The 18,228-nt window shown below is 50.2% G+C and overlaps 1 protein-coding gene across 1 annotated transcript; it reads right to left on the bottom strand.

Annotated features, from left to right (window-relative positions):
• Nucleotides 1-542: 542 nt before the first annotated feature.
• mxi1 (max interactor 1, dimerization protein) lies at nt 543-17,739 on the bottom strand. Its single transcript, XM_057035503.1, is given in 8 exon segments — nt 543-3,043; nt 3,046-3,117; nt 4,307-4,331; nt 4,333-4,515; nt 4,672-4,789; nt 12,836-12,865; nt 15,614-15,716; nt 17,381-17,739. Coding segments are annotated over 8 exon segments (831 nt in total). The 5' UTR covers nt 17,592-17,739; the 3' UTR covers nt 543-2,954.
• Nucleotides 17,740-18,228: the final 489 nt, after the last annotated feature.

Below are 18,228 nucleotides of genomic sequence, written 5' to 3'. Positions count from 1 at the left end.
CCGTCGATCGCTACACCGGCGCCATCCCAGAAATAAGTTTTATGAGTTGACAGAAGCACGTTTGCTCGACCGCCTGAACTACACGAGTCGCTGAAAGATGACGTCCACAAGGTGGCAGCACTCTTCTGACGTAAACCGTCCAGAGCAGCGCGAGCCGTCAGTGGATTTGTCGGGTTTCGTTTTAATTTAATAATAGTTTTACAGGAAGGCGCCATCTGTTTAAAAAGTTAATATTTAAATTAAATCCTGGTAAGTGCAATTTCCTGCCCGCTTTCCTAGAAATAATATAAGATTTAATTAGTGGTATCATCTTTGTTATTTTTCTGTGACAAACAGAAATTCTGATATGTAACCAAAATCCTGGAGGCTAATTGACAGGGATGATGAGAGCTTTGACAGAACATGGTGTGTGTATGTCAGTAACGGGCTAAAAGTGATTAAAGTGTCTTGTAGAAAGGAGAAATTGTCCCATTTTGACTGTTCTGAGGCTAAAGGATTCATGACACCGTCATAAAACAGTCCCGAGGAAGCAGCCGAGTCGGTTGGTTTGAAAATCTTGGTGTTTTTATTGTAAGTATTGCATCTCCAACTCCAGCAAGAATCGTCACCAGACTGCATGTTTCACAAAACAGTTTCGGAACAACAGGAGCGGGTCTGGTGGACCCTGTAAGCCGAGACACCGGTATCGGAACGACGCAGTTCACCGAAGACAACTCTGGTTTCCACTTTTCCACCTGTCGTACAATTTCTCAGCTGCAACTGAACCCTCTTGGAAATTCAAGCATTCCCTGAACCACAGTCTGAACTGCAGGATTAACACTAAACTTTAACAGAGGTAAAACGTAGCTCGTGAAGATATGCTATTGTTTGGAACCTGCACTGGAACCAGAATCTCTTTCTCTGCGCTTTCATCTGGGCCGTGACCGGTCCGCACTGAGGCCAAGTCCGGAACCTTCACGCACGCGCCTCAGCAGCCTGGATATGCTTGTTTTTTTTTGGGGGGGGGGGGGGGGAATACTTCTGCAAACGTCTGCTGTTTAAAGCAGGGTGGCAAACAATCAGTGCAGGCCGGTCATGGACCAGATGCTTCTTTAAAGCTCCACCTTATTACGATCACTCACACACACACTCACACACACACACACAGGGAAAGGACAGACCCGGCTTTTGTGAAATCAGTTCTTATAATTTTATCCCTTTCTTCGAGCGCGGGGATCAGTGCAGATACAGTAAAAACCAGCACGTGGAGACAAGACGAGGAGCAAAAGACAGTGGAGTTTAATAACTTAGAAGAGGGAAGGAAGAAATGTAAACTTGTCCCTCAGAGCCAGAGGGAGGGAGGGGGGACGATGGAGAGGACACTGAGGTGTTCCGATGTGTTTCTTTAGGCATTTGGATTTCAGTAAAATAGTCGAGCACCAGTGGCGGTGGCTACGAGAGCCTGGTCGCAGCTTGGCGTAGCGCAACTGTCGTCCTTCAGGGAACCAAAAGGGCTTCTTTAAAGTCCTCCACCAGAGAGGCCTTGGATTCGTAACGTAAGACACCTTTTGCCAACAATAACCCAAAGTTTAATAGCGACTTCGATCCTCCCACGAGTAAAACCGAGCATCAGAAACCCTTCATTTTGGAGTAAATGACTCAGTAGTTGCCTGAAGGGACTTTTATTCCCTAAAAAATGGAGGCCATTTGTGTGGTCTATCCAGTTAGTTTAGGGCTGTTAGGGGGAAATCATGCCCCCATCGTTTCCTGATGACTCCAGAGTGGAGGCGCATGAGGAGCAGCTCAGGGGGCCAATTACATTTCAAGTGTCAGCTGAATAAACCATCAGGAGAGAAATTTAAGAAAGAAAATGGCTACATGTGTGCACCCCCCCCCCCCCCAACCCCCAGTGCCAAAAGACGAAATATCTCAAAATAAGGAATGAGGGAAAAAGCGCCAACAGTGGTAAAAAAAAAGGACAAATCCAGGAAAATATGGACCCCCCGCCCCCCCCCGCCCAGTTAGGAAAAGAGAAGTTGACAGCAGAACTTTAGAGTGCAGAATGCCAGCGGAGCAGGACAATGTGGACCTTCAGGTGTTCCCTCACCACCGGTGGAATGTCAAACGACCCCCCTGCCCATAAATGTCATTAGCGTTAAAAGAAAAAGAATTAAAAGAATAAATAAAAGCGGGCCACAAAGACACGGAGGCTTCCTTGACCTTGCCGGGGACAGAGGTCGTGCCGCTCTGCTCCTCCTCTACGGGAGAATAAATGACTCCTTTAAACAGCACAACAAAGACAGGTCGAACAGCAACAGAGCAACACTTCTATCCATCGGGTCTACCTTTTTTTTTATAATATAAAAAAACATATCTTTTTTTTTTAATTTATGAAACTATTGTTATGTACAAAAATTGCTTTTATGGACGGCCGTGAAGTCTTTAAGGGAGGGAAAATATAGTTTGTAATTATTGCTTTTTAGTGCTGGAAAGAGTCTGGACATTTACTCCAAAGGTTTTTGTTATACGTGTGTGTGTGGTGTGTGTGTGTGTGGTGGTGTGTGTGTGTGTGTGTGTGTGTGTCGTTGTGCCATTTCCATTGACAGCCGTAAAGTCGGTAAGTGCAGGATCGCTTGTAGCTGCTTGTTGAGGTGGGGGAGGGGCCACGCACAAAAATACAATTATCACTCTGAAAATGCACAAAAGCACCCACATTCGACAGGAATGTTTTTGTTTTTGTGGTAGGTTTCCTCTAACACATGGTTGGAAAGATCCGCGACAGGCGGATGCGTTTTCAGCGGTTGGGGGGGGGGGGGGCACGACTGATGTGTCTCGCTCTCGGGTTTGTTGCGCGGTAGCACCAGAGTCTGATCTGTTGCTGAGCAGAGCAGGGATCCTTTCCAAAAAAGAACCAAAGAAAATAATTATGGGACTATAATGCGGGAGGAGACTGGGACGGGGGGGGGGGGTGGGGTCTAGGAGGAGAAGGAGAGTTTGACGCTGCAGGAGGAGTAGCCCTCGTCGCTGGCCATGCTCTGCAGGCTGCTGTGGTCGTCCAGGTCGCTGTGCTGGCTGTGCTCTCACTGTCCAGCTCTCCATGGGAGAACTCTATGCTTTCCACGTCCACCTCGATCTCTGCTGCAGGACGGACAGATGGACAGATGGGGAGAGGGGGGGAGACGAGAGGGAGAGAGGAGAGGGCAGAGGGACGAGGGGCGAAGGCGGGAGAGGGAGAGGCAGGTCGAGAGAGAGGGAGAGGCAGAGGGAAGACGGGGAGGGCCACGAGGGAGAGGAGGAGAGGAGGAGAGGGAGGGCGAGCGGAGAGGGAGGAGAGAGGGAGGGAGCGCGACAAGAGAGGGAGAGAGAGAGGGACGGAGAGGAGAGGGAGGGAAGAGAGGGAGGGAGAGAGAGGGAGGGAGGGAAGGAGAGGAGAGAGGGACGAGAGAGAGGGAGGGAGACGAGAGGAGGAGGACGAGGGAGGGAGGGAGAGGGAGACAGAGCGGAGAGAGAGCGGGGAGAGGGAGCGGCGGGCCAGCGGGAGGGAGGGAGGGAGGGGAGACGAGAGAGAGGGATAGGGAGGGGAGGGAGGGAGAGAGGACCAGAGACTGAGGGAGGGAAGCAGAGAGGGAGGGAGGGAGAGAGAAGGGAGAGAGAGGGAGAGGACGGGCATGAGGGAGGGAGAGAGAGGAGAAAGGAGAGGGAGGGAGAGAGCGAGAGGGGGAGAGGAGAGGGAGGGAGGGAGAGGGAGAGAAGAGGGAGAGAGGGAGAGGGAGGAGAGATCGGAGAGGAGAGGAGGAGAGAGAGAGGGAGAGAGGGAGGGAGAGAGGGAGAGGGATGAGGGAGAGGGAGAGGAGGGAGGAGAAGGGAGGAGAGGGGAGAGGGAGGGAGGAGAGGAGGGAGAGAGAGAGGGAGAGGGAGGGAGAGAGGGGGGAGGAGAGAGGGAGGAGAGAGAGGGAAGAGAGGGAGAGGGAGGAGAGAGGGAGAGGGAGGAGAGAGAGAGGAGAGAGGGAGGGAGAGGGAGAGAGGGAGAGAGGAGAGAGAGAGAGAGAGGGAGAGAGGGAGAGAGAGGGAGGAGAGGAGAGGGGGAAGAGAGAGAGGAGAGAGAGGGAGAGAGGGAGGAGAAGAGAGGAGAGAGAGAGAGAGAGGAGGGGGAGAGAGGGAGGGAGAGGAGAGGGAGAGAGGAGAGGAGAGGGGGAGGGGAGATGGAGAGGGAGAGAGAGAATAAAAAACAACTTTTACTGATGTGCATCCGGTCAGGCTTCTCATCAGCCACCAAAGGTGGCACAGTCGACCCTCTTGGACCCGCGGGGGCGCTGGCCAAGCTCACCTTGCTCAGAGTCGGAGCGGTCGGAAGCGGTCGGAGCTGAGGGCGGAGCCCACGCTGTCCGTGCGTATCTCTCGCCCTCCGCCGAGCCTCCCTGAGGACGCGGCGCCGCCGGCGCCCCCCAGCAGCTCCAGCTGACGCTTCAGGTGCCTCTGCTCGCGCTCCAAAGAATCCAGCTGGTACTGGCTCTTCTTATCCGTCTCTTCAAGTTTCTGGTGGGCGGAAGAAGGAGGCGGGGGGGGGGGGGGACAGGGGGGGGGGGGGGGACAGAGACGGGACCGTTGGGAACGTGGACGCTATTTAACACCAAACATCCCAGTGACGTGGAGGGGGCTGAGAAGAAACCGGATTCAGGCCCCCGGCCTCACCTTTATGTGTGCTTTGGCTTTGTTGAGCAGGCCCAGGGTGGTGTGTGGCGGTTTGCACTCGGGTCCCAGAGGGATCAGGCCCTTCAACCGCTCCAGACACAGCCGCAGGTGGGCCCGTCTGCAGGGGGGGGGGGGGACAGAAGGGGAGGGGGGGGGGGGGCAGGAGGGGGGAGAGTTTACACAAGAGCACAAAGATTTGGAGTTTGGATGGATTCAAATCTAGTGTTGGATTTATTTCACTTCACACTCGCGTCAGGTGGAAGCTCAGACTTTTTATTGGACCTACATCCAGGGAGGATGAGGACCCCCCCCCACCCCCCCCCCCCCCCCCCCCCCCCCCCCCCCGAGTGTGGGTGTGAGCAGCTCGCAGGAACGGCTCTAATCAGGAGGCAGGAGAGCCAGAGATCTGCGGTCACCAGAGACGAACGCTGGAGACAACTGGTCTAGGACTTAGTGATAGCATCAGCCGTCATCTGTCTGTGCAAAGTGCTGCACTGACAGGAGCCCCCCCCCCCCCCCCCCACACACACACACACACACACACACTCACTCACTAACACACACTCACACACTCAGTTTTACCCAGTGTCACAACAGCGCCAGACTACTTGTCTCCGTAATTCCAGCTGTTTTTGTTGCTCACTGCTGGAATCCTGTTTACTACTAAGAGGACGTCCCTTTTTCTTACACTCTGAGCTGGAACCTGAACTCACCACTAATAAGTCGGTGAGTTCCGGTTTGTTTACAGCCCACGTGGCGCGCCGTGTATTTCATGTGATAAGGCTGACTTTTACTCATGTGTGGGTCGTGTCTGGGCTTGTCTGGCTGCTCCCATCAAGACTAAAACAACCGTCTCAGCAGACAAGTTCAGATAACTCCCACCTGCAAATACTCCCCTCCTGCCTTCCTGCCCCTCCCCCCCCCCCTCTGGGGCAAACTGACCCCAGGAGGGTGTTCCCCATCGCTCTGGGCAGACATTTGAGATAAAACCTGCACTCTAAAATACACCCCCCCCCCCCGAGTACGTCTCCCACCGGAGACGCGTCACGTTTAAGGGTCGTCGGATTTTTGCCAATCTTTGCCGAGTCAGTGAGAACCCCTCCACACCCGCGATCAGGAGTGTGTCCCTCATCCAGCGCCTCCGGTCCTGGCTCTGTCCTTTCACGGCTTCGTGCTCTTAAAACACTCATACCCCCCCTCGCTGGGCCGCCGGTCGATGACCAGACACGTCAGGAGCCCAGCGACTGTGCACGTGACGTAGATTGATGAGTCAAAAGGACAGAGACGTTTGCGTTTATATATATATATATATATATATATATATATATTATATATTTGACTTGAGTAAATGAGTGATTGGTAAATTCCAGTGCCGCTAAGGTCGGACGACTGGTCACTGAAAGGTTAAAGGTCAAAGGCCTCCACCTCCATTTAATCTGAATTCCTGGGACGTACACGTTCAGAGCTTCTGCAGCTCACTATGGGATGGCTTACGACTAGAAATACCTGCACGCCAGCAACCGGACCTGTTGTTTTTTAAACCTCTCCACCCACTTACAACCGTAACAGAGACTTCTTGGAATGGTTACATCAGCAGCGATGGATTTAAGAGGCCCCGGATCAGTCCGGTATTCCTTCTTAAAGGATGTGACAGTGACCGGATCAAATGAAACCGGAAGCAGACAGAAATACTGAGTGGAACCGCAGAGAGCGGGCGGAGGAGCGTCTCCACACTCGGCTATGTGTGATAAACGAACGCCTCTTCATCCCTGGAGGATTATTAGACGTGGCCGGTAGCTCGCCGCGCTCTCCGGACTGTCACGCACAGCGGGGAGATCAAATCCCTCGCTGACACACGGGCAGAGAAAAGCCCCCTCTGCGGAGGGACATTCCTCTTATTGGGCCGGTGCGTCTGAAATCCCGCCCGCTCCGAAACGGCGAGGTCGGTTTCTGAGGTCTGGGGTCTCCAGACGCTCGGGTGAAGAGCAAACAGCCTCTAAAGCTGCCGCCCGTTCATCACCAGCTATGGAAAACGGACCTCCGTCGCTTAAATAACCCTTTTTTTTTTGATTGGTATGAATTCAACTGGAGCAAATCTTGGCTGAAAACGCTTCCTGTATTTATTCCTGCCACGACATCCTCTTGAGACAACTGGGGGTACTTCCACTCCCATCCTCCTGTGTGTGTGTGTGTGTGTGTGTGTGTGTGTGTGTGTGTGTGTGTGTGTTGTGTGTTCCTAAAGGGCCCCAGATGGGTACACAGCCAGGCAGCTCCTGCCGCCTGGCTTTGACATGTGAGCGAGCAGCAGCCCGCTGGCCTGGGGTCAGCACTCTGCACCGTCCCACTTCATCCACCCTCTTCCCTCTTCCCTCATCCCGACTCCCATGAGTTACGCTCCAGCCTCCCCTAAAACGTAACGTCTTTCATTTCGGCCGAATCCAAACAATAAACCCCCCCCCGACGTGTTCCTTAAAAGCTTTCGAAGACGCCGTCTTCAGTGGCCGGAGACATAAATGGGATTTACTATTCAACACGTGTGAAAACAAAATGCTGGATTTCCTTCTGATAGCCCCTCAAAGCTGCAGGAACAATGGGGACATTCCAAACGTGTGAACACATAAATAATGACTAACTTCTCAGGCCGACCGTGATGTCCGACATAATTACCGGACGGGCTCTTCAAAGGGAGCGTCGGATTTCCAGCGCATATATACCCGTCAATACACTCTGAAAATCCCACAAACCCATTAAACACACACACGCGCGCACACACACGTCGACCTACTTCTCATACACACACGGGGAGGAAGTGCAACCCTTCACCCAGTTATTCCACGCCACAGAAGACCACCACCGGAGTAAATCTGAAGATATGGTTCAGAAACTACCTCCTCTGTGTTGCCGGTCTGGTGTCGGGTCAGCGCCTTTGTTTCCTGGTTTACTGAATTAAAAGTCATTTTCTCTCTGCTAATTCTCTTCACCTCTTCAGCTGTGGGGGGGGTTCTATTCTGTCCCGCTCACGTGAGCACTGTAGGGCGGCACGGGCAGGGTCACATGTTTACCCGCAGAGGCAGCAGCACCTGACTGATTTGTTGCTAACGGAGGGAGCCATTAAAGGTTCTGGAACAGTCCTCAAAGAACCCAAACCCTGGCGCCCGCCCTACGTGCTTCGTCCAACTTCCGTTTTTATGATCTGAGCTATAAATGGCAGATTTAGGAAGCGGCAAATGCAGATGGAGACGAGCTTATATGCCGAAGGCTTCTGGATTAGGATGGCAGAGTCATTATTCTAGATTATCCTTCTTTCTGAAAAGTTTGCGCGGTTCGGCAGATGGTCCAGACATGTGACGGGACAATCGTCGGGCTACTGCCGACATCCTCGCGCATGCAAACGCGCGGATGCAGAAGTGCTGAGGTGTCCGTCCCGCAGCCTCGGTTTTTTTCTTCTTCATGTCCGTTATGGAGCGTGGACAGATGGGATAGATACTGAGAGTCGGAGTGAAGAGAGGGTGGGAAATGGTGGTGGGGTAGGCAGCGGGGGTTGTTCCGCCTGTGTAATCTGCCCAGAAACTAGCCACGGGCACAAACGTGAGGCAGCCTGTCCACCGGGTTTCAGTGAGGGCGAGCGAGAGGACGTCTCCTCACGCGCTTTCGAGCCCAGACTCCAGTTTTCCCTCCATCGATGTGACATATTTGGACAAACGTCATGAACAGATACATGAAAGGTGCATCTCGCCCACATCTTCATACATGGTGGACACAAGCGGGGGCATATTTTATGCATGGGCTGCAAGTGTAGCCAGTAAAGCCGGATTAAAAGCTGTGTTCCACTCGTGGAGCTGCAGAAGTCAAGTGTAGATTTGTGCATTTTTAATGGTTTGTAGTGGCGGCGCCAGAGCCTGAGGCCTCAGGTTTGAACAGTTCAATCATCCACCGAGATCCAATTGTCTTTCCAAACTGACAAACGGGACCGAGGAATGAGGAGGGGGGGGTGCTCTCGTTTCCTTGCCTCGCAGAAGGAAGCATCAGTTACTCCACTGTCTTGGGATTCCATGGGAACTCTGCTGAACGGTGACCCACATTTCTGGATACGCAGTAGGGGTAAAAAATGCATGGCTGGCGCTCGCGTGGGTGGGTGGGTGGGGGGGGTGGGGGGGGTGTTAGAGGGACTTCCATATTTCTAAGCATTTACGCAGTTGTGACCTCAATCCCAAAAATGAGTTTCTGTGTAGGAGAGAGACAGAATTTCTGGCTGTAGCTCGCAATAAAGATATGGATTCGGAAACTGGGGGATGGGAGCGCCGCACAACGCAGCGGGGAAATCCATTCGGACTGGTGAAAGTCCAGTTGAAACACCGGGGTAAATAAGCTGATTGGTACTGGGCGGGCTATATCTGCTAAAGACACCCGGGGCGTAAAGGGCGTCCTGCGTGGCGCCCGGCGGGAGCGTGGAGGAGGAGCAGCGGACAGGCCGGGACGGCAACAGAGACGGCGTTTAAGCCCGAGCGTGCACGGGGCGGGCCGGGGAGGGGGGGGAAGATGAAAGGGCGGCGCAGCGGTCGGGTCCTCTCGAGCGCCGGCCGCAGGCGTGAACACGTGTTCGCGTGCGTCGACGGAGCGGAGAGGGAGAGGACGGTCGGGAGTGGCGGCTGTGGTCTGCAGCGGGGGCAGCGCCGGAGCCCAGCCCTCGCACGCAGATTAGTTCACACGTGCACACTGCCTTTTAATCTGCTTCACCGGTGGGGGGGGCAACTTGGGCTATGTAGGACGCGGTATCGGAATAATCGATACGATTCTTTAGGGGGAAAATAACATATATTAGCAACACATGGAAGCATGATCAGCCCGTACGTGTGTGGACGGCTTCCTAAGGCTCCAGCCAGATGTTGCAGTGGTTCTGCGTCCTTTATGATGACACGGGGCTGTTTTCATTACATTTAAACGCGTTGGTGGAACTGTCTGATGTGACTTGAGGTCTAAGCAGAGAGAATGCGATATTCCAGCGTTTCAACGAGGACGGCGAGGTCGCCGCTCGCCAGATTAGGTGGAGGGGGCTCCTCTCGCTGTTTCTTGGCCTCGCTAGCTCTCATTGGTGAATAGCTAACCTCTGTGATTGGTCAGAAGGCTGTGGTGTTTCCCTGTTTTTCCCCAGCTGTACAGCTAAAAATAGACGCCGTCCTCAGATTTAGTTTAATTGAGTTGGTCTCAAACGGGCTTCCTGCCTTCTCTTCCTCCATCGTTGCTCCCCTCTTTCTTTAAGGTACAGCCTTTTAGTTCTTTTAGCCCCTGCAGCAACTAAAACAGCCTTTTCATCTCCAAGCAGTTCGTAACTGGCTCAGGCAACGGCGTGGTGGAGACCCCGTGATAGGAGCTGCACATGACCACTAAACTGTAGTTTAAACCTCCTGAACACGCCTGCGCGCCCTCTTTAGTCACACTCCCATCGTGTACTAGAGGTGAACTTTTCCAGCATGAGGGCTCAACAAGAAAGGTCAAGCACGCCAGGCACCATCTTCCCACTGTCACGCATGGCTGAGGACTTCTTTTGCGTCCTAAATTACCACTGGCAACAACTTCAATCGAACATGTTTTGTCATAATCGGGCTGTTTGCAGCGACCGGTCTCACCCTGAAAACGGCTCACGCTGTTAATTACGGTGCAGGGAGGATCCCTTGAACACAATGACACACTGGGAGTGTGTTCCGGGCTTACAGGACGCTCGCAGCACCACTAAGTAAGGTGTATTTGACTTATCCCTGCGCTCATCCCATCAGCCTGTCAAATACTTCCTTGTTTTCTGCCGGTGTCGTTAGCTAAGCCAAAGTCGTGCCGGGCTTGCACGGACCAGCGTCGGGCGGCCTGCGAGAGGGGAAAGGAGGGGGGTGGGGTGGCGTGTGCCCTTGCACGTGTATGCTCTCCAACTGGACTCACCAGACCAAAGATCAAGTCCTCTAAGCTGCTTTTCTGAGCCAAGAAAAGCTTACAAGTCGTCACGTTGGCCAGAACAAATGGTCCCAGTTCTAGGCCCCGTAGCACAGCCTGAGAATAGGCTGCACTTACTGGGACAGCATGAAGGCTGGCGAAACTGGCTTACTTGTGATCATCAGCACAGGCAGGAGCGCTTATTTCTGTCTAAATGCACATTTGACCCGGGCAGGAACGAGGGCTCCTTGCTCTGTAATTACAACAAACGTGGTAGCTCTTGTACGACACGAAAAGAGATATTTGAAAAAAGATGGGTGGCGATGTGGCCACTTATAGACTCGCTCGCTCTCTGTGTGACACACACATCAAAAGGTAGAGATCAAGCCTTTCTGGTTTTCCCTCAACAGTCGACGAAAGGTGTTCGGCCTCTTTCATAAAGAATCAAACACATTTTTGTAGATTGTTGTAGCAGATAAAAACCTTCTGTACTGTCCAAAGGGTTAGAATGCGTAATCTATAGCCTAAGCCTTCATAACAAACCCCAACTTGGGGGAATTTGGCATCAACACATTTAAATGAAAGCACTGAGAGCCACGAGATCAAAGCCAGCGCGGCGGCAACGTGCGTTGAACCCAACTGGGCGCCATAATTTAGCACTGGCAGCTCCAAGTAACATGGGCTTGTTAAGAGGGCCTTCATCAAAGCAGCGAAACCACAATGTTATCTGGTCCCGCTGCACAGGGTGAGCATCTGGAATGTATAACCCCCCCCCCCCTTCCCAATTTGGGCCAGTTTATCCGCACCCTGTGAGCTGTGCTGTCAAGACGGGTCTACTTGTCACAGAGGTTATCGAGCCCTGCGCTAGCCGTGCGAGGCAAATCGTCTCGCCGGCGGCAGATAAACAGTGTTGATAAGTCTGGAGGAAAAAAAAAAAGGAATCCTCGTCAGGCTGAAGCATGAGAGAGCTGCCTCATCAGCGTGGAAGTGGGCCGAAAAGGAAGGAATACTGCTCCCATTGTTGGAGAATCACGCTCTGAGCCTGACACACTCGGGTGAACAGCTATGCCTGATACATGTAGCTCGCAGAGAGGCACGTGCTCCAAGGGAATTGGATTAACTTCTGGCAGGAGGGATTATAAATGAATCTGACTTTACAAGTGCTGCTGAAAGGATGGATTACATTTTCAATTTCAATTCAATTTGGGCTCTGAAGGAAGTTCCGACGAGCCGGGTTCTGGTCAACGATTACGGGGAAAGTGAGAAACGGCGTTTTCACAGGCCGGCGTGTTCGCGGCGCGGTCTGGATCTGGAACGCCTCGATCCCTACGCGTGTGTAGCAACAGGAATATCAGGTTGGAGCCAGCAGAAAGACGGGCCTGGAGGATGGGAAGCCTCGTTGGGTGTTGGTTCACACAGTGTATAAATGTGTGTGTGTCGCCACGAAAATGCAAAACCGGCATGGGTGCGGTGATCTGCCAGGGCCACTGAACAGACCGGCTGGCCTCGCGTGGCATCACGTACAGTATGAGTAGCAAGATGACACGTCGGCTCCAGCTATATTTAACTCGCTGGACGCCTCTCCTTCCAACGTTCCCATCCTTTTAGAGGAGGCTGTCAGGGAGAATGGTGAGAAAAACAGGCCGGTGTGACGTGGAAATTACTCCGAACGGAGCCTCCCACGTCTTTTTATTGCGCCCAGGCCTCGGGAGATAATGAAATGGGAGTTTTATTTCACTTATGGCGACAAAATCAACTATTTACAGCTGGACTCGGAGTCTGCAAAGTCACACGGCATAAACAATCATAAGCACACAATGTGGGTGGTGAACTCAAGCTGATAAGGGCTTCTTAGGAACCCGTCTCCGTGTTCTTCAGACAACTGTGGTAAACCATCATAGTTCCTATATCATCAAAGCAGGCCATACTGACTGGAGATACAACTCATTTAAAGAGTATAATCCATCTACAAAGCTTGGAGATGGCTCATTCCGCTCAGAAATAGACATAGATCACAGCCACTACAACACAAAGTGAAGATGTTTAAAAACGTACAAGTAGCGAGGGCGAGACGGGGCGGAAATAAAGAGGAACCGGTCATAACTGAGCATGACAAGGTCATCCTACAGATCAGGTTCTACAGGCCCGCAGAAAGGAGGAAATGCTGGAGGAAGGATAGAGTGAGTCGTTGGAGAGAAGGACACGTCAGGGTTTTAACACAGAAAAAGGCAAAAGGACTCACCTATTCTTCTCTAGCTCGTTATGTGTGGACCTGTGAAGGCAGAAAAGAGAGAAATGAGCACAGGAACGTCAACGTTTGCGGGGACAAAATAAAAAGTAACCCGTCACTTCCTGAAACGGCCACGGCCGCGACACGGGAAATTATTTGTGAGATAATTCGCTGAAAGGTCTCGCCAAAGGGAGGGGTGAATAAGACATGGAGTCCTAGCACAGCGAGTGACTTCATTTAATCTCAACGGGTTCCAAAGAGGAGGCCTTCACCCCAATAAACTACCACATAATGATCTATGTCTGTGTTGTATCTCAGAAAAACTGAAAGTCCGTGTGTGTGTGTGGGGGGGGGGGGGGGCAGTGTTCAGTCCTGTGTCAATAATGTAAAGTGAATCAGCTGGGCACTAAGAGTCTCTCTGTGTGAGAACACAATGGAGGGAACCTCTCATCGGGGGGGGGGGCCTGATGTTTAAATGGAGGAGCCGCAGCCGTTTAAACACTCAGCACTGGGTGGAGTGTGTGATGCACTCGCGCTATCAGCACGACACAATGTACGGCCGGCGCCGCACTTTATGTTCCTTCGTTTTGGTCCTTTTAAAACCGACGCGGACCGTTAGGGCGGCAGCCATGTTGTAAATAAGGCTTCGGGAAATAAGAACGCAGCAGAAGATAAGGAGGCACCGTGCACGGCTGTGCTGAAGTCTGAAGCATTAGGAGAGCCTCATGGTCATCACTTATCACCCTTTTTTATTGTGACCTGCACCAATAAACACCAAGGCCAAATATTTGACTACACGGCTCTTTCGTGCCTCCAGTGTGGGTCGAGTCCAGTTTTCTTTTTTAATTGCCTTTTATCATGATAAACTCCCCGACTCCTGGATCCAATATCTGCTGCTCACTAATACAGTATTAGTGATAATGAATTGACCGAAGGCCACGCACACATGTAGATGCAAGCGTGTGTGTGTGTGCATGCAGACAGAGAGTGGGTCAAGGAGATAAAGCAACCCTGCTATAAACAGTAGGCAAGAGAGGACAGAGTCAGATAAGCCCATCGCTCTAAGCCTCAACACGCCACCGAGAAGGTGGCTGCAGCTGGAGCGGGCGCGCTCCAGAAATCAGGCTGCAGTTAAAAACTTGGCCCCACCGCGAGCTAATAAAAGAGATTGTTTGTCAAGCAATTTTTGAATGACTATGCTGATTCAGGGGTCGTAAAGAGCTCAGTTTATGGTCTCTGATGAAGAGACGTTGGAATATTACATTGCAAGGTGGAGAAAATGGGCTTCAGGGTAACAACTCGCCCAAGTCAGGAGGCAATCGAACTATTTCAGCAAAATATTCTGCTCGGTTTGGCCCCACTGTGACCCTGACGTCGTGAGGGGAATCCATTATATTGTGTTGATTTGCATTTTGGGTGGGAATTACCTTAAGCTGCACCACGACGTGAGGAGGAGGGAAAAAATAGTGCCAATAGTGCTGTCACGCTTGTGATAATCCCTCTGAAATGTGTTGTGCTGCTGCTCAATGATCATTGTGAACATTTCACGGGCTAAACAGAGAAGCATTTCTAAAGACAATGCCGTCCCCAAATTTTGCTATTCTCTACCATTGTGCCCTTTCTACAGCCAACTCTTTTCAAGCTTTACATCCCTAGATCTTTACATTGCCGGTGCGTGCTGTTGCCATGCAGAACAGGCGGTGCTGCTGATGAGTAATACAGCACTTTCTGTACATAGCCAGCTCCAACGTTAATATTAAACTACTCAGAGATGGGAGGATGGGAGGGATGGCATTTGATGTATGGCTGTCAGCTGACAGCTTAATGTAAGCAGCCTGGCACAGCAATTAAGTACAATCTATCCGGCCTTAGGTCATCTGTTTCTCTTTTACTGAGTTCATGTTTACTGTCATCACTGTAAAAATGAGCTATTTTCTTTTCAGGGCTGTCAATGATTATCTGTAGCGCAGTCAGCCACATAACATAATTTACAGCATTCCTCAACAGCTTCATGTTGGCTATATCAAAATAACTGGAAGGTGGTGGTGGTGGGGGGGGGGGGTCTTGGATTATATAGGTCTACAAGTGGTTTGAAATGAAAGAAAGACTTTCACTTTGGCTGGTGGGTTGCAAAAAAAGGTGAAACGCCAAATTATCGACAACTCTTAGCACCTTTGATGCTAAAAACGGATCCATGTATCCACCTTTGGATGTCAGCAAACAACATCAGCCATAAATAGCAGCGATACCCGTTTAGGGTTTAAGGGAAACCTATCGCTCTCTCGCACAGTGTAGAATTCATTTCGTGCTTTTAAAAAATAATCAGGCCTGTCAAAAATCCTATATTAAACCAAAATAAGACTCGAGTTTATTCAAGATAGCGGTTGGTAAAATATCGCAATTTTAAAAAGGAAAATCCTTTTTTTTTTCTCTGCGTTTCACTACATTTCGCGACGATCCCTAGACTCAGCCACTGCAGTCCGTTTGACAATCAGCTGATGAAAAGCTGGCAGAGCTGTGTTGCTATCCCCTCCCCCAGGTCAACGAAACCACTGTGTGCACTGTCATGCATGCCCTTATGAATTTAACACGTTTGCAAGACAGTGGGAAACTTCCAGTCAAAGTCCTTTCTAAAAGGAAAGCGCGTTTCCAGACGATGGCAACGATAGCCTATTTACCAAGCAGCAATAGAGACACGTCAATATCGCGTCAAAAGCAGGCATAGATAGTAGCAGTCAATCAAATGAGCGATACTATAAAGGGAAGATAAGGGAAATGGATGGTTTTTACCTATTGTGGTTACTGCTGAACTTCTTATTTCGGAATTTCCGTTGCCTCTGGTAGTTTGTGTTTTGATTTGAAGGAAATGTCGAGGCATATCCGTGTTCACATTCTGCGGAAAAGAAAACTGTTTAGTCGGGTTTGCACACTTTTCCATGCTTTTTTTGCACACCAGGCTAGCATGAATACTCTTCAAATACTTAGTTATTATTGACGAAGTAAAGAAAAAAATACCATTACCATCTAGAAACGTAACCATCGAATCATATGCAAAGGTTTTACACTCAACATTTTCCGTGATCGCCGGGAACACGGATTTATATTCACCTCTTTCTCTCCTTTCAAGATATTCCGCGGCTTCCAATAAACGTTGGATATTTATTAGTTTCACCTCCGTCATTATTTCCAGACGTTATCTTTAGTTTGCGCGTTAGCTTTGCGAAAACAGGCAAACAGAGGTCGGTTTTAAAATCAACGGAGGACAGACCATCGGGTGGACTTAAAACACGTCGAGCTGTTATCTAGTCAAATGTCTTGGGTCTCTATTTCTTAATAACAGTCGGCAAAAATTTAGTGTCTCAAAACCGACAAGCGACTGCCAATTCCTGCCAGTTTTTGTTGTTATAAAACGTTAAAATTCGCGTAGCAAAGTATTAAAAGTTCGTAGGAAACATTCTGTTATTATTTTGGTTACAAAAATGGATATAAACAATATAAAATATCCTGGAAGGAGGCCGGAGCCAGCAAGGTGTCCGCTGCTGCTCGGTTCTTCTCCTCTCGCGTTTGTTTACCTAGCTGCGGTTGTGAGGCGGGGCCTAGCAGAAGAGAAGGAGGGGCGTGTGAGCGCGGTGCATTCTGGTAAACTGAGTCAATAGGACGCGTTCAAGCGCGTAAAATATTTATTTCCAAGACTGAAAGCAATCTTACCCTGATTGAATTCGGCCGACTTAAAATTAGTTCATTTTTTATGTACGTTTTTTCTTTAAAAAAAACATACCTTAATAGATAAAGAGTCTTTTTACGCGGCTCATTTCTTCCAAGTATTCAACATAAAAGCCTACAGCTCCCATGTTTCGACCAAAACGCAGGGTTGAGTTCGCGAGCCAAGCCCGGGCCCAGCAACACGTGACGTCACAGGCAAGCAAGCGCCCGATTGGCGGAGGGCTTTGACAGGCGTCGAGGGCCGGGACACACGACTGACCAATCACAAGCGAACTTTGCACCATGTGGAACTCTGCGCGACACGCCTACAAATAACAGGAAGCAAACAAGCGAGAGAGGCGCTGAACCGCTGAGATCTGCGCTGCCAAATCCCTGCCAAATGAAATCTGATATTAAATCTCTGCAAACAGCGCCTAACTCTTGTGAGGTTTATTAGTTTAGGCGAAAAATGAACGACTATTAAAGTCATATCATTGCCCTTCTCCCCGCACCCCCCGGCAAGATAAAAATGATTCACTTGCGAATGTAAAAACCCAACATTTTTACCTATAACCCATCCTTTTAGCTTTATGTGCTGTATCTGCTGAGAGCTGTGCACGGATGCACAAGCGCCCTCGCATAATTTAAGTAAAAGGATCGTTAACCACAAACGAAACATTTATAAACTCTTAAAAATCACAGCGAGAGAATCCTTTATAAATAGCCGTGCGTATTATCAAGCACTGGAGCTTGGTTAAATAAACTCGGTCTGAAGTCTTGTTTTCCGGATTTTTTTTTTTTTTTTTATAGACCCAAGTATTAAAAACAGATCAAACGCAGCACAATAAAACTCACTTCCGTCCTTTCTGTCGGCACTCTCAAGGAACCTCGCAGCTTCCAGCAAAACTTGCACGTTTATCAGGAAAGTGTGCGAGTCTCTGGAGTCGAAGACGTCATTAAAAGTACAACTAGACATCTCGAAATCGTGCTGATCCAGCAGGGACGCCTCGGAATCAAAGAAGAATTCCTCACTCCCCAAACTTCTTTGCCTGTCGCTTTTGGCCATTTTCCCCCTCTGAGTGTTCTTTTGCGCAGTAAACAGTCAGAAAGCCTCCGGTGGATGCGCCGGTCAGATGGTTCCAGATATTTTCCTTTTTTCCCTTTTTTGTGTGCGTGAATGCGGGATACTTAATGTGGAGCAGTGGCCAATGTCAGTATTAGATAGGGTTAGACAGAAGCGGAGTCCGGCCCCTCTCCGTCTAGGGGATCTGCGAGGTCCTTGTGCCCTCCAAATATTTGAGAGAATAAAACAATAAGTCACTGCACATGCACTGTCACGGCAGTCTGCTGTTTGTACGCGCAATAAAAATATGCATTGTTATTCGTAAGTGCTGCCATGTGTCGTATATTAATGTCAGCAGTCATCCATTAACTAATGGTTACAAATGTGTCTTTGGACTTTAACAGCATTCTTACTGTAGAAAATTAAGTATCACAGGCAGCTAAATGATCCTAAAAGAACATTAACATAGAATTTATGTTTTATACTAGGCACAGTGCTTTTCTGCTACGGTAGCCATTAGTTAACAGTAGTTAATGAATTATCTTTCACCACTTATACAGGGTTTGTGTTGCAACCGTTCCCAGCATGAAAATGGGGGATGGCAGGCTGCACCCATAGATTGCACAAAGGGCCCCAATGG

Source organism: Takifugu flavidus, chromosome 6 (genome assembly GCF_003711565.1).
Source record: "Takifugu flavidus isolate HTHZ2018 chromosome 6, ASM371156v2, whole genome shotgun sequence".
NCBI classification, from domain to species: Eukaryota; Metazoa; Chordata; class Actinopteri; order Tetraodontiformes; family Tetraodontidae; genus Takifugu; species Takifugu flavidus.
The sequence above is the reverse complement of the archived record's forward strand: the minus strand, read 5'-3'. Positions and strand labels throughout refer to the sequence as shown.